The sequence below is a fragment of the Ursus maritimus genome, unplaced genomic scaffold (genome assembly GCF_017311325.1).
Source record: "Ursus maritimus isolate PB19 unplaced genomic scaffold, ASM1731132v1 scaffold_18, whole genome shotgun sequence".
Lineage (NCBI taxonomy): Eukaryota > Metazoa > Chordata > Mammalia > Carnivora > Ursidae > Ursus > Ursus maritimus.
The window spans coordinates 26,894,830-26,908,239 of record NW_024424230.1 but is presented as its reverse complement, the minus strand read 5'-3'; the positions used below and the strand labels follow the sequence as shown (position 1 = coordinate 26,908,239).

General features: G+C 39.9%; 1 protein-coding gene across 1 annotated transcript; it reads right to left on the bottom strand.

Annotated features, from left to right (window-relative positions):
• Positions 1 to 4,921: 4,921 nt before the first annotated feature.
• Positions 4,922 to 13,410, bottom strand: ATP5F1A (ATP synthase F1 subunit alpha). The gene is made up of 12 exons (XM_008691560.2): positions 13,258 to 13,410; positions 11,676 to 11,754; positions 10,360 to 10,529; positions 8,468 to 8,641; positions 8,213 to 8,379; positions 7,876 to 8,024; positions 7,254 to 7,405; positions 6,921 to 7,145; positions 6,296 to 6,403; positions 6,022 to 6,166; positions 5,288 to 5,438; positions 4,922 to 5,150 (listed from the first exon to the last, which is right to left on the bottom strand). The coding sequence occupies exons 1-12, from the start codon at positions 13,315 to 13,317 to the stop codon at positions 5,069 to 5,071; spliced, it is 1,662 nt and encodes a 553-aa protein (XP_008689782.1). The 5' UTR covers positions 13,318 to 13,410; the 3' UTR covers positions 4,922 to 5,068.

Here is a 13,410-nt window from a genome sequence, read left to right as displayed (position 1 = left end):
GATAACCGACTGCACACAGGGGCTTCTTTTTCTGTCAAAAGCCACCACTAAGGCAAGCCCCAGAACAGATTTATAGTACATTTGTCCAGAAAAGATTCATATCCAATATTTATACAAGGAACTTATAAAACTCAAAAGAAACAAAGAAACAAAACCAGACAACTTGATTTTAAAAAGCCAAACAGTCATAAGAACTGTTTCTAGAGGAATGCCTGGGTGTCTCAGTGGGTTAAGTGTCTGACTCTTGATTTCGGCTCAGGTCATGATCTCAGGGTTGTGAGATGGAACCCCACATCGAGCTCCACACTGGGCATTGAGCCTGCTTAAGATTCTCTCTCTCCCTCTCTCTCTCTCTCTCTAAAAAAAAATAATAATTAATTAACAAGGACTGTTTCTAGGGCTGGGGCAGGAAATACAAGCCTAGAGCATCTTGTAGTGTCAGAAAGTGAACACACGCAGAACAATTAGGGGCATATCAAAGGAACACAGGAGCCAATTGAAACCTCCCAGTGGGGGCGCCTGGGTGACTCAGTCGGTTAAGCGGCTACCTTCGGCTCAGGTCATGATCCCGGGGTCCTGGAATCGAATCCCACTTCGGGCTCCCTGCTCTGCGGGGAGCCTGCTTCTCGCTCTGCCTCTGCCTCTCTCTCTCATGAATAAATAAATAAGATCTTTAAAAAAAAACCAAACCAAACCAAAAACTCTCCCTAAAGGCTCGGAGTGTCTCACTGTGCCTAAACTATTTATACAACGGGTTTATGCTGAATGCCTACTTCCTCCTGAGAGTCTGGGATCCGGGTCTGTGGTTAGACAGAGCACGCCTACGTGACCAACCGCAGTAAAAACCTTGGGTACCGAGTTTCTAATGAGCTTCCCTGGTAGACTGGTCACGTATATTATCACAATTCATTGCTGGAGGAATTAAGTGCCTCCTGTGTGACTCCACTGCATGGGGACTCTTGCAAGTTTGGGCCTGGTTTCCTCCAGACATCACTCCATGATCACTTTCCTGTTGCTGATTTTGCTTTGTGGCCTCTCACTGTAATAAATCATAGCCATTCAGTGAAAAGCTGTTGGGGAACAAGATATTCACAGTTTAAAAAAAAATAACTATTATACAGAGTGTACCTATCGTCATGAGCACTGGGTGCTGTATGTTAAATGTTGTATCACTGAATTATACACCTGAAACTAGTATTACTCTGTATGTTAACCGGAATTTAAATAAAAACTTTAAAAAATACTATTATAAAAGATGCTGGGGAGATAAAAAGGGAGATTTTAATTTGGACTGCATATTATTGAATCAATTTTCTTAGGTAAATTGTTACTGTGGCTATATAGATGGTCCTTTTTTTTTTTTTAAGTAAAGGAGAAAATCAAATGTAATAGGCCTATGTATAGGGAATCCACACTGAAATGGAATTCTGAAGACAATGAGGCAACAGGAAGCTCCATACAAGCTAAGAAGGGCAGGAGCCTGTGGACACAAAGGGGAGAAAACTCACCAGCAAGAAGGTGAAAGGAGATGTTCGCAAAAACAAGATTGTTCTATTATCCAAATGAGTTGAAGGTCTTTATTCTTAGGGCACAGATGCTAAATTTTTTTTGAGAGAGAGAAGAGACTGGGGTGGGCGGTGGAGAGGGGGGAGTGCACAAGGAGAGAAAGAAAATACCAAGCAGACTCCATGCTGAATGCGGACCCTGATGCAGGGCTCAACCCCATGACCCTGAGATCATGACCTGAGCCGAAATCAAGAGTTGGATGCTTAACCAAACTGAGCCACCCGGGTGCCCCCAGATGCTATTTTTTAGATGAGGTATCAGAAGTGTCAGGATGGGGGCGCCTGGGTGGCTCAGTCGTTAAGCGTCTGCCTTCGGCTCAGGGTGTGATCCCAGTGTCCTGGGATCAAGCCCCACATCAGGCTCCTCCGCTGGGAGCCTGCATCTTCCTCTCCCACTCCCCCTTCCTGTGTTCCCGCTCTCGCTGGCTGTCTCTGTCAAATAAATAAATAAAAATCTTAAAAAAAAAAAAAGTGTCAGGATGCTTGCAACTTACTCTCAAATGGTTCCCCATAAAAATAAAGCAAATGCATCAAAGTATTAACAAGTGGCATATATTGATGAATAGTAAATGAGTGTTGCTTGTACTCTTCTTCCAACTTTTCCTTAGGCCTGAGTATTTTCATAATTAACAAGTCTACCTCTTGCCAAAGGCCAATTCTTCCATGAGCTCTTTTCCAGTTCTGTAAATAGGGATACATTTTTAAACCAAATGGCACTTTGTACTGGTCATTTACTGCATCCTCTGTCTACTTCTATAATTACACAGCATTTACAGTCATTACGATATATTGTCTTTTAGTCCTCCTCTCTCCCCTAGGGAAGTTAAGAGGGTTCTGTTACTCATTCTGTGTCCTCTTTAATGCTCATCTTATAGTTGAGCAACAAATAGCTAAACTAAGCACTTAAGTAAGATATGCTCATCTTAATATTCTTACATAGATTACAGAGCTGAGACATTAGAGGCCTTCTCCAGAGCTAGACTTTATAATCATCAAATAGATTTTAAAAGACGTATCTGAAAGTTACAAAATCTCAAATGTCAAAGGTCAAGTGCATTTCTCAGATGATAAGCTGTGCAAAAACACATTTTATGACAGCCTTTTGGCTGCCCCCCAGCAGGGCCATTGGGCAGAGTATTCAGGCCCATCTGGTGAGAACAGCTGGGTGCCTGCGAGGTCTCCCAACTTGCTGGTCTCTGAGTGACTAATAAAAAATAAGATTTGAATCTCAACTTCTTTCTCCTGATTCACTGTTGTAGTAAGACTATTTTGGGTTCTAGCTTAGCAAAACTACTGGGGGGGGCGGGGGAAGAGACTACTGATTTAGGGAAACTCTTGCCATCTTCTAGCACATTTTCTTTCCCCTAACCATTGCCTCTTAATCTGTAATCTCTAAACCAAACAGTGTCTTCAAACTCATGACACCAAGATCAAGAGTTTCGTGCTCCACTGACTCACCCAGCCAGGCACCTCTTTTACAATTCCTAATCTTTTTTTTAAGATTTTATTTGAGAGAGAGAGCCCAAGAGAGAACAATCAGGTTGAAGAACAGAGGAAGAAGCAGACTCCCCACTGAGCAGGGCCCGATGTGGGACTTGACCCCTGGACTCCGGGATCATGACCCAAGCTGAAGGCAGACACTTAACCAACTGAGCCACCCAGGTGCCCTACAATTCTTAATCTTGATGAATAAATGACTTAAAGGATTTAACAAATTACTACAGAAAACTAAAATCCATAGGACCATTCACAAAAGTTCTTCTAGGGTGTATTTGCTCTTAGACATTGCCCTGCTTTTATCAGACCAGTTAAACCAAACCTACTTTAAAATATTCTATACAAAGACCCTACCACGCTAAGTTAAAACGAGCATTTCCGCTTTCATCAGATCATAAAGAAGTCATATGAGCAGAATTCATCCCAAATCATTTTCTCGTATTGTGGTGACAGTTAAGAGAATTGTGGAGTATGCAGTATAGGTGTGCACATGCAAAGTTCTTATCCGTTGGGTGAAATCAACAGATTACACATGTAACGTGAAAGGAAGTGGCACAACTGCTATATGGAGCTGACAAAATAACTGAATAGAAATAAGCTGCCTTTGGGAAGTAGGAAGGTTTGGGGTAGGCAAGCGAGGGATTTCCATTTTTCATCAAGTCCCATCTTGACTTTTTGTTTCTTTAAATTATATGCCGGCTTAACAATTTAAAAAGAGCCCAGAAAAACCCAGGCACATGAAACTTAAATACATCACAGGTGTTGTGGCAGGTTACATGGGGGCGTCATTTAATAAATGGAGCTAGAAAATTGGATATGAATATGGAAAGATTTCTGACCTCTACACAAAAACGTACTCCAGATGGATTGGGACAATCTTTTGTTAAGTAAACTCTACACCCAAAGTGGGGCTCAAACTCGCAACCCCAATATCAAGTCTCTACAGACTGAGCCAGCCAGGGGCCCCAGTGACAGTCAATCTCTGCGTCAACATGGCTAAACTATGGTAACCAGTTTTTGGCCAAACACCAGTCTAACTGCTGTGAAAGTACGTTTTAGACATGATTAACACTTAAAATACTATGACTAAAAGATCACTTTCCATAACATGGGTAGCTCTCATCCAGTTGAAGGCCTTTAGAGAACCTGAGGTCCACCAAGGAAGAAGGAATTCTGCCTCCAGACACACTCTTCCCTGAGTCTCCAGCCTGCCTACCTGCCCTTTGAAATTTGCCAGGCCCTACAATCTCTCTATATACATCCTATGTGTTGTATTTCGCTCAGAACTCTTAATACCTGGATTAAGCTCTTAGGTAACAAGAGCAAACCTTTAAAACTCTTAGTAAAAATATAGTTATCTTTGTATATTGTAGGGTGAAGATTTCCCAAATAAGACCAAAAATACTAATCATAAAAACTGACCAGCTTGATTACAATTATAAACCGCTACTTATAAAAGGTATAAAAGTTAAACAATACTTAACAATGAAAAGGTATTGACAAATGTTCATAATTCTACCCACTGATATGTCCTTTCTCAATCTGTCTCAATCTTTCAGACTTCACTTAGCATTTTTTTCATTTCTTTGCGAATTTTAATTGTCTTATCCATTTTTTGGCTACAGTATTTCTTTATATAGATCAGTTTCTCGGCAGAGAAGCCAGTGAGACTCTTCAGCATTACCAAATGTGACCTCTGGCACATATCCAGCTACCTAGCTTATGAACTCTTCTTTAACCAATCACAAAGCAGTCTAGAACCTTACAAAGAGCTCAGCCTTGAATTCTCTAAAAAGCATGCTTACTAATTCAAATTAATTAATTTCAGTTCTTTTAAAAGCAGCACTCAGACCACAGAAAACCGCCAACCAATATGGAACCTTTATTTTTAAGGTCATTTCTGTACATCTGGAGTATGAGAGTAATCCTCTTACAAACGGAACTGATTACTAGAATAAACGACGACGACAAAACCAAACTGGTATTTCATGTGAATCCACAGGAGTTTAAGCTTCAAATCCAGCCAAGAAGTTTGTTACAATCTCTTTCAGCTTCGCATCTGACTGTTCTGAGATCTTTCCATCAGTCCTATTTGGAAATGAAAAGCAGTTCATCAGTTCTGACCTAAACAGAAATCCAATGACTAGCTACAAAATTCAAAAGAATTTTAACAAGACTTTTTATTTTAAAATTTACAAAAAAGAGGCCATCAATTGTGTTCATACCTTATATTGCCCAACAGTGCCTGGTGTTGGCTGATAACATGAGCCAGGAAAGCATGCTCAAACTTTGTGATCTTGCTGGGCTCCAATTTATCAAGATACCCTCTCACACCAGCATAAATAACAGCCACTTGTTCTTCAATAGCCATGGGAGCTGAAAACAAAAAACGCCAAGTAAGTTGCTCAAATAAATGCCACATTAACAAAGAGAAACTTACCTTTTCTAATTATTAATAATAATTATTTCTAATTATCTCTACATATCACATACTCTCACTTTCTCTGTGACAAACTCCACATTAATACTCTTTCCCATTTCTCTCCCCAGGAAACAGTTTTTTCCTTGTATTTGCAAGCCATAAAGTATAATCTTTGGGCATATTCCACAAGCACTGTTTATCATCTGGAAGCATGTATATGGTTTGAGGTATAAACAATTTGCTGAAACTTTACAGCAAGATAAATAAAAATCTGCCCAATTCCATTCTCTCAAAACCAAGGGGGAAAGGGACGGAGGAAGAGATCTAATAGGTTTTAATTCTTAAAAGAAAACTTTAAGTGTATTTAGTCAAGTTTTCCTGGTTATTCAAATAATGACAGACTGTACTAAAAGTACAACAGGCATCAATCACATTCAAACCACTGTATCTTTAATGAAAGAACACCATGTATTACTCTATGGGCTACTCCCAGGCCCTTACACACAGTACATACACTGGTGAAATGAAAGAACTCACAATACTGTCCTTGCTTCAGCAACTCAGTTAATCGCACACCACGACTCAAGAGTTGTTGAGTGGCAGCATCAAGGTCAGAACCGAACTGGGCAAAAGCAGCAACCTCACGATACTGGGCCAATTCCAGCTTCATGGTACCTGCCACCTGAAGTACGGAAATGGTCAATTCATGAAACAAAAAAATACTTAACCCACTGACAAAAAGCACTATACAAATACGTTATGATTTTAACCTAATGACAGCCCTTCTCTTTGACAAAGTGATGCAAATTACCTGCTTCATGGCCCTGGTTTGGGCAGCAGATCCAACACGGGACACAGACAAACCAACATTAATGGCAGGGCGGATACCTTTGTAGAACAATTCTGTTTCCAAGAAGATCTACAACATACATAGAATGCTAATAAGCTTAAAAAGCAAAAAACAAAACCCAACCACAACTATTTTCAAGATTAAGTAAAAAAACTGAAGCCCAACATCTCCAAGGAAAAATGTTAAGTGTCTTCTCATCATAAAGAGCCCCTCCAATCTTTCCCAGCACATATCAACTTACATACTCTATTGCTAAGATTAAGAGATGTGAGGAGAAAAAACAGGTGATGAATTTCTATTAAAATATATGCAGATGAAGTGATTTGACCTCTGAGATTTGCTTCAAAATTATCTAGGGCGGGGAACAGCGGTGGCTGTAAATGACACAAAAATGAAGTTCACTACACCACAAACTGAAATGGGTGAGAGATACGTGGGGTCATTACACTGTTCTCCGTACTCTTCTACACATTTGACATTTTCCACAGTAAAAGGCATTTAACAAATCAGTTCATCAACCCTAGTTCCAACCAATGCCTTGGAACCATCCAAAGCTTTTACATTTATCTTAATCATAAAGTAATACCTGTCCGTCAGTGATGGAAATGACATTTGTTGGAATGTAAGCAGACACATCACCAGCTTGTGTTTCTATGACTGGTAAAGCAGTCAAGGAGCCACCACCAAAAGCATCGTTCATTTTGGCTGCTCTCTCTAGCAGACGAGAGTGTAGGTAGAACACATCACCAGGATAGGCCTCACGACCAGGGGGCCGGCGGAGCAGCAGAGACATCTGACGATAAGCAACAGCCTACAGTACAGGAAAGGGTTATAAAGTTCAGTTACTCAAAGCTCAATTTGTCACCTTCAATTGTGGTGCAAACATACAAACAGATTCTAAAAATATATATCCTTTGACCTGTTTGGATAAGTCATCGTAGATGATCAAAGCATGTTTGCCATTATCTCTAAAATACTCTCCCATGGAACAGCCGGAATAAGGAGCCAGGTACTGAAGGGGAGCAGCATCAGAAGCAGTAGCTGAAACCACAATGGTGTACTTCATGGCATCTGGGAAGAAAATAAATTGTTAAGTTTCACTAGGTTATCAACATTTTGATTTTAGAGACTATTGTAATAAAAATTAAGTGCTTTACTAAGTAATTTATCAAAGTCAGATTAACTAGAGCCAAACAGCACCTATTTTAAAGAAACTGACAAAAACCTTAACATTTATTGTTGTTTTATACTTATTTTACTTATTGAACTACAGTAGTAGAAATTTCAGTTCATTGGGGACTAACTAAAACCAGCCTTCATCAAGTAGAAGCTATTCTAAGGTTAGCAACAATAGGACTCCCAGAGAACAATCAGACTAAAGTTCGTTCTTTCTGACTAGAGTTCGTTCGTTCGTTCTCTCTCTCTCTTTCTTTAAGTAAACCCTACCCTCGAGGGTTTGAACTCATGACTCCCAACCCCAAGAGTTGCATGCTCTACCGACTGAGCCAGCCAGGCATCCCTGGACTAAAGTTCTTTAATACCTGCATCTGTAAGTCGCTTCACCAACTGGGCAACAGTGGATCTCTTCTGACCAATAGCAACATAGATACAGTACAGCTTCTTCTTTTCATCAGTTCCATCATTGAAACGTTTCTGGTTAATGATTGTGTCAATAGCAATTGATGTTTTGCTTTAAAAAGAGAAGTAAACATAAATCTTAGTAAATACTTCAAAGGATTTCTCAACTTAAATTTCAGTACTACTTCTAATCCTCATCACATTCCACTCTCCCCATATATCCAAAGCATTTACCATTCCAAGCCTAAAAAGTAATCTTTCCACAAGTAAATTTTAGTTAGAATGTTTAACAAGCTTTACCCAGTCTGTCGGTCACCAATAATCAGCTCACGCTGACCACGACCAATTGGCACCAAGCTATCCACAGCCTTAATGCCAGTCTGCATTGGTTCGCGCACAGAGATTCGAGGAATGATCCCAGGGGCTTTCAGGCCAACTCGCCTACGCATCTTGGAACCAATTGGACCCTGTTAAACAATAAAAAGGAGCCCCCAAATCAATCAGTTTTGATGTCTGTTAGAAGCTACAACCACATCTAATAACCGTTAAACGTACCTTTCCATCAATGGCATTACCAAGGGCATCCACAACACGGCCTAAAAGCTCCTCACCAACGGGAACATCCACAATGGCTCCTGTTCTCTTCACAATATCTCCTTCCTTAATTAGTTTATCATTTCCAAACACGACAACCCCAACATTGTCAGGTTCCAAGTTCAGAGACATACCCTACACAAAACACACAATTGAACCCCCATGAAGCCTGAGTAGTACTTCTTCCCATGTCAACACTACAGGATATGAAAACAGCTAGCAAAAAAAAAAAAAAAAAAAAAGTAGTATTGTACTTTAGGTCTGGTTTGCTCAAGTATTTTTACGACAAACAACCTTCTTTGGTCAAGACTTAAAACAGCAACATGTTCCCCTGAATAATCCTAGGACGGCATCATGATGTGCCTAACATGCTCCTTTACCGCATCCTCAAGGAACCAAAGAAGCAAAGAAACTGAACAGGTCAAGCTTTTTTCACGGCATTTCTTTTGTCTATGGCTTTTAAACCAGGTGATTGGTATGAAATAAAGTGATCAACTGGAAATTTTAAGACACAGTTGATTTACATCTTTTTATCTGTGAGTAGTGCCATAAAGTTTAAAAAATTATAATAAGAACTCATCAGGTTAGTAGAAATTGAAATTAAAAGCTACCCAAACAAGGACAAAATGCCATAATGTAACAGTGGTGGGTCATCTCTCATCATTACAACTTTAATTCAAAATGTAAGATTTTTAGGTCCCTAATCATTACTCAGGAAAAAGGCTATTCCAGGAACGGAGTCTGTTCAGTAATTAAAGCTCTGTAGAAGTACTTAGAACAAACAGATGAGTATCATGGAATTTCACTGCAAGTTAACGTTCAATACAAGTCACTAACCACATGTGGCTATTTAAAATTTGAATTAACACCATCTTACAGAAGTCAGAGAACTTACTCTTCTTTCCAATTAACACATCTCTACATATCACCCACTCTTTCTCTGTGAGAACTCCACACTGTACACATTCAAGAGCCTCACGTGTAAAATAGTTATCATACTTAAACAGCACAGACATAAAATATTTCCATCACTGCAGGAAGTTCTACTAGACAATACTAGACTCTTAGATCTTAGAAGCTAAAAAGAAACTCAGAGTTCATTTATTTCAGCCTCACCTTTCAAAGCTATGTAACATGTATACACAGAAGATACAAGAGGCTAAATTTTTTGCCAAGGTCTTACAGCTATGGAGAAAACGTTTGGCTCTGTAATTATTCTTCCATATCAAGGCTTTCACCATACCCATCACTAGCCAGAGGACTAAGACTGTCTTTTCCCAGGCGTGCTGAGTGGGTAATCCTCCCCCTCCCCCTCCCCTGCCTGGGGTCTACCCAGGTATCATGCTCTGCTTTTCTCAGAAAACCCATGACTCCTACCATTTGTTTTCATCCCACTGGCCAACTAGGCTCAACCTAATAGAAAGTAGACTTCTATCATCGGAGGGCTTCTGATAACTATACCACTAGCTTAACAATAATAGGTCTACTCTTACAAGAAATACAAAGTCAATGACTTTCAACTTTCCACCAGAAATGAATTTAGTTGAAAGTTTGTAATGCTTTTGTATAAGACGATCCTAATGGCTATAAAACAGACTTCTTAGAATTTGGCTGAAGGTTTCCTCAATTTTTTAATTTCAGCACTAGTGGCTACAATTTCTGTATACATCAGTCCCTAAAGTAAAAACCAAAACCCTTAAGTTTATTCTTTTCACAATCTATGATAATGACTAAATACTGAAGAAGTTGAGATTTAAAGTTAAAATACAAAAAACACTAGCACAATCTCTGAATTACTAAATAAATAACTCAGAGACCAAACCTAAAACAGCAAATCTCATTTTATAATTTACCTTTAAACCTGAAGAAAACTCTACCATTTCTTCTGCCTGAACATTTCTCAGCCCATGTACACGAGCAATACCATCACCAATGCTTAGGACACGCCCAGTCTCTTCAAGGTCAACAGAGGTATCAGCTCCAAGAATACGCTCTTCAAGGATAGAGGACACTTCGGCAGTGCCTATTGAAAGAAAAATTCCATTGCAAAAATAGCCTTGTCTCAAGATCTTTTTAAAACCCATTTCCCCAACAACATAACTATAATTTTATAATCACAATAACAGAATTATTCTAAAATGTAATATGCATAGTTCTATTCAAAAAAGCTTGATATCTACCACTACTACAAATACAAATCCAAGTGACTGAGAGAAAATTTCACAAGACAAATGTAAACCAGATAAGAAGCTAATCAAATTAAGCAACACCATTATAATAAGAACTTTCACCTTCTACTCCTTTGGTTTAATTTCTAAGAAATTTCTATCTATGCTGAAATCTTACTTTTTGGCTAAACTCTGCAGGAAGCTTAAAAATGCAATCTGTTGTTTTTTTTTTTTTTAAGTAGGCCTTATACGCCCAGTATGGAGCCCAACAAGGGGCTTACACTCATGACCCTGAGATGGAGACCCGAGCTGAAATCGAGAGTGGGACACTTAACCGACTCAGCCATCCAGGCACCCCAAAAATGCAATCTATTTTTAAAAGCAACTGTTAACAAAGTATAAATATCTTTCCCTTTAAAGACATGCAAATACTCACTATTCTTCATCTTAGCATGTGGGAGATTTATGTATTCACTTGTTTAATCTTTAGTTCAAAAGCTCCACTCACACATCCCCAAAGGAATTCCCTAACCTACAGCATCTTCCCATGTCACCTCCCCACTTCTCTATTTGCAATGTGCAAATTTATAGGTTGCCACGTATAGATCAGCAGCTATCACCTTCAAAACACATGAAGGTAAAAGTTGTTTACTTTTTTCTAATGTTTTTTAGTAGAGGAAAAATACATCTTTCATATTTCAGAAAGGATACCCACCACCTGAATGTGTACTTTGTTTCCACCCAGGGATATTATATCAGGATAAAAAAAAGCTATAGTATCATGAAAAAAGAAGTATTTCACTAGAACAAGAGAACCTACCAAGGCAGGGTTAAATGGCACATTACAGGCAAAGAATCTGAGATTTGTAGCAACTAAAATTAAGAGAAAAAAATTAACAAATGAAAATTAAAAAAAAGTTACTTAACCTATGTAACTTATTTTTTCCCTTAATGACAAGGCAGTAAGTGTGGTGTATGTAGACTTAGAAATAATAACTTACCCGTCTTCTGAAGACGAGTGTTAGAGGCATGGAGGTTCCTTGCAGCAATGAAAGAGGATCCCAAAGCATTTTTGGAGACCTAGTGTATAAACATTTTTAAAAAGTTTATTTAAAAAAAAAAAAAAGCCTATAATAAAACTGGCAAGCTTAAACAAATGTGGTTTTAGTTTGCTCAAATTATCAGTTTGATCACATTATCAGTGAAAATATTAATTATATTCAAAAATTTTGCTTAAAATTGGAAGGCTATTAATCACATGACAAAATAGCTTTTGATATATGCAAAAATGTATTAAGCGCTCCTGGTAACACTAAGTATTTTATAAAAAGCATATTTTAAAAACCAACAGTTACCAATTATCTTTTCCTTTAAAGGCATCAGGTACTATTATTTCATTTTTAGATATATTTCAGCTGAACTGTGGAAATTCTCAGTAAGATAAACTGCTTCCTAAAAGGGGGAAATATCAATACATATCCTATTTTACTTAAAAAACAAACAAACAAAAATTAAATTAGTAAATGTTGGAGTTTTATTAGAAATTAAGTATGGCTTGGACTCTTTTTTTTTTTTTTTTTTTGTCTTGACTTCGACAAAGCCTACAGCAATCTGGACCCCTGCTTTCTCCAAGTTGTAACAAAGTGATTGGTCACCGTCAATTCTGAACCTACTACTTTCTATAGGACCGGATGAAAACCGTTAAAAATGTTTTGCGAATAGTTGTATTAGAACAGTAAAATAGCCAGTACTGATAGTACGTTTAACATGGAAAAAGTAAGTAAACGCAAGCCTTAACTTCAAGGGCGATAAGGAAGGGCATTGACCTTTACAGGCATTTTCCAACCTATGTTCTACCTTGAGTTCTCAATCACTGTCTGACGATTCCTCAAGTACGAAATCTTAACACATGTCAAAGTACCACTGCACAAAGTCTTCTTTCTGCCTGAGACAATTTAGGCTTCACTGCTGTCACGGTATCGGCCACATGAAATGTACATTTGCACTGTACGGCGTTTCACAATCGTTTCAGTATTCAGCACTGAGATCGCCTACTTAAGTATTCAGAAAAGCACCTTCATTTATTGCTTTCCCCTGAACCGATCTCCGAGCAGAGGTGAAATGCCGGGGCGTGCTGACCTTCATACAATGTCAGGCTTCCCTAGGTCGCTTCAACTAGACCTACCAACAGTGCTAACCTTCAGCGGGGCAGTCCCGGTGAACCAGGGGGGACAAGCCTCGCCGTTTCAGAGCAGCCGTCGGAGAGCAAGCGCCCCGGCCCTGACCTTCACCCACGGCCCCCTCTCGGACAGCTCTCAACTGAAGTCGTGAACACCCCCTGAGGCCCCATCTCTGGACAGCATCAAGGTCACCACCACCTCCCCTGCACAGCTCAACACCGTCCCGCACCGATGGCGAGCAACAGGGCCCTTGCGCCGCCGCCCAGCCCAAAGCCGAGCAGCCAGCAGTGCAAGATGGCGGCACCCGTCAGCCCCTCACCCTCCATGCAGCAAGAGCTCTCGAGTCAGCACATTACCAGCCACCTGCCGGGCCACCTCCCTGCCGCCGGTTCCCCGCACTCACCAGCCCTGCCCGCCGAGGAAGGGCGCGGGCTACCGCCGCGGCAACGCGCACGGACAGCATCTTTGCAGGATATCCTCGGGTTGCTCCTCTGCAGCTGCAGCCTCCGGACCAACTGGGACAAAATGGCTGAGCGGCGAGGAAGGTCAAGGCAGC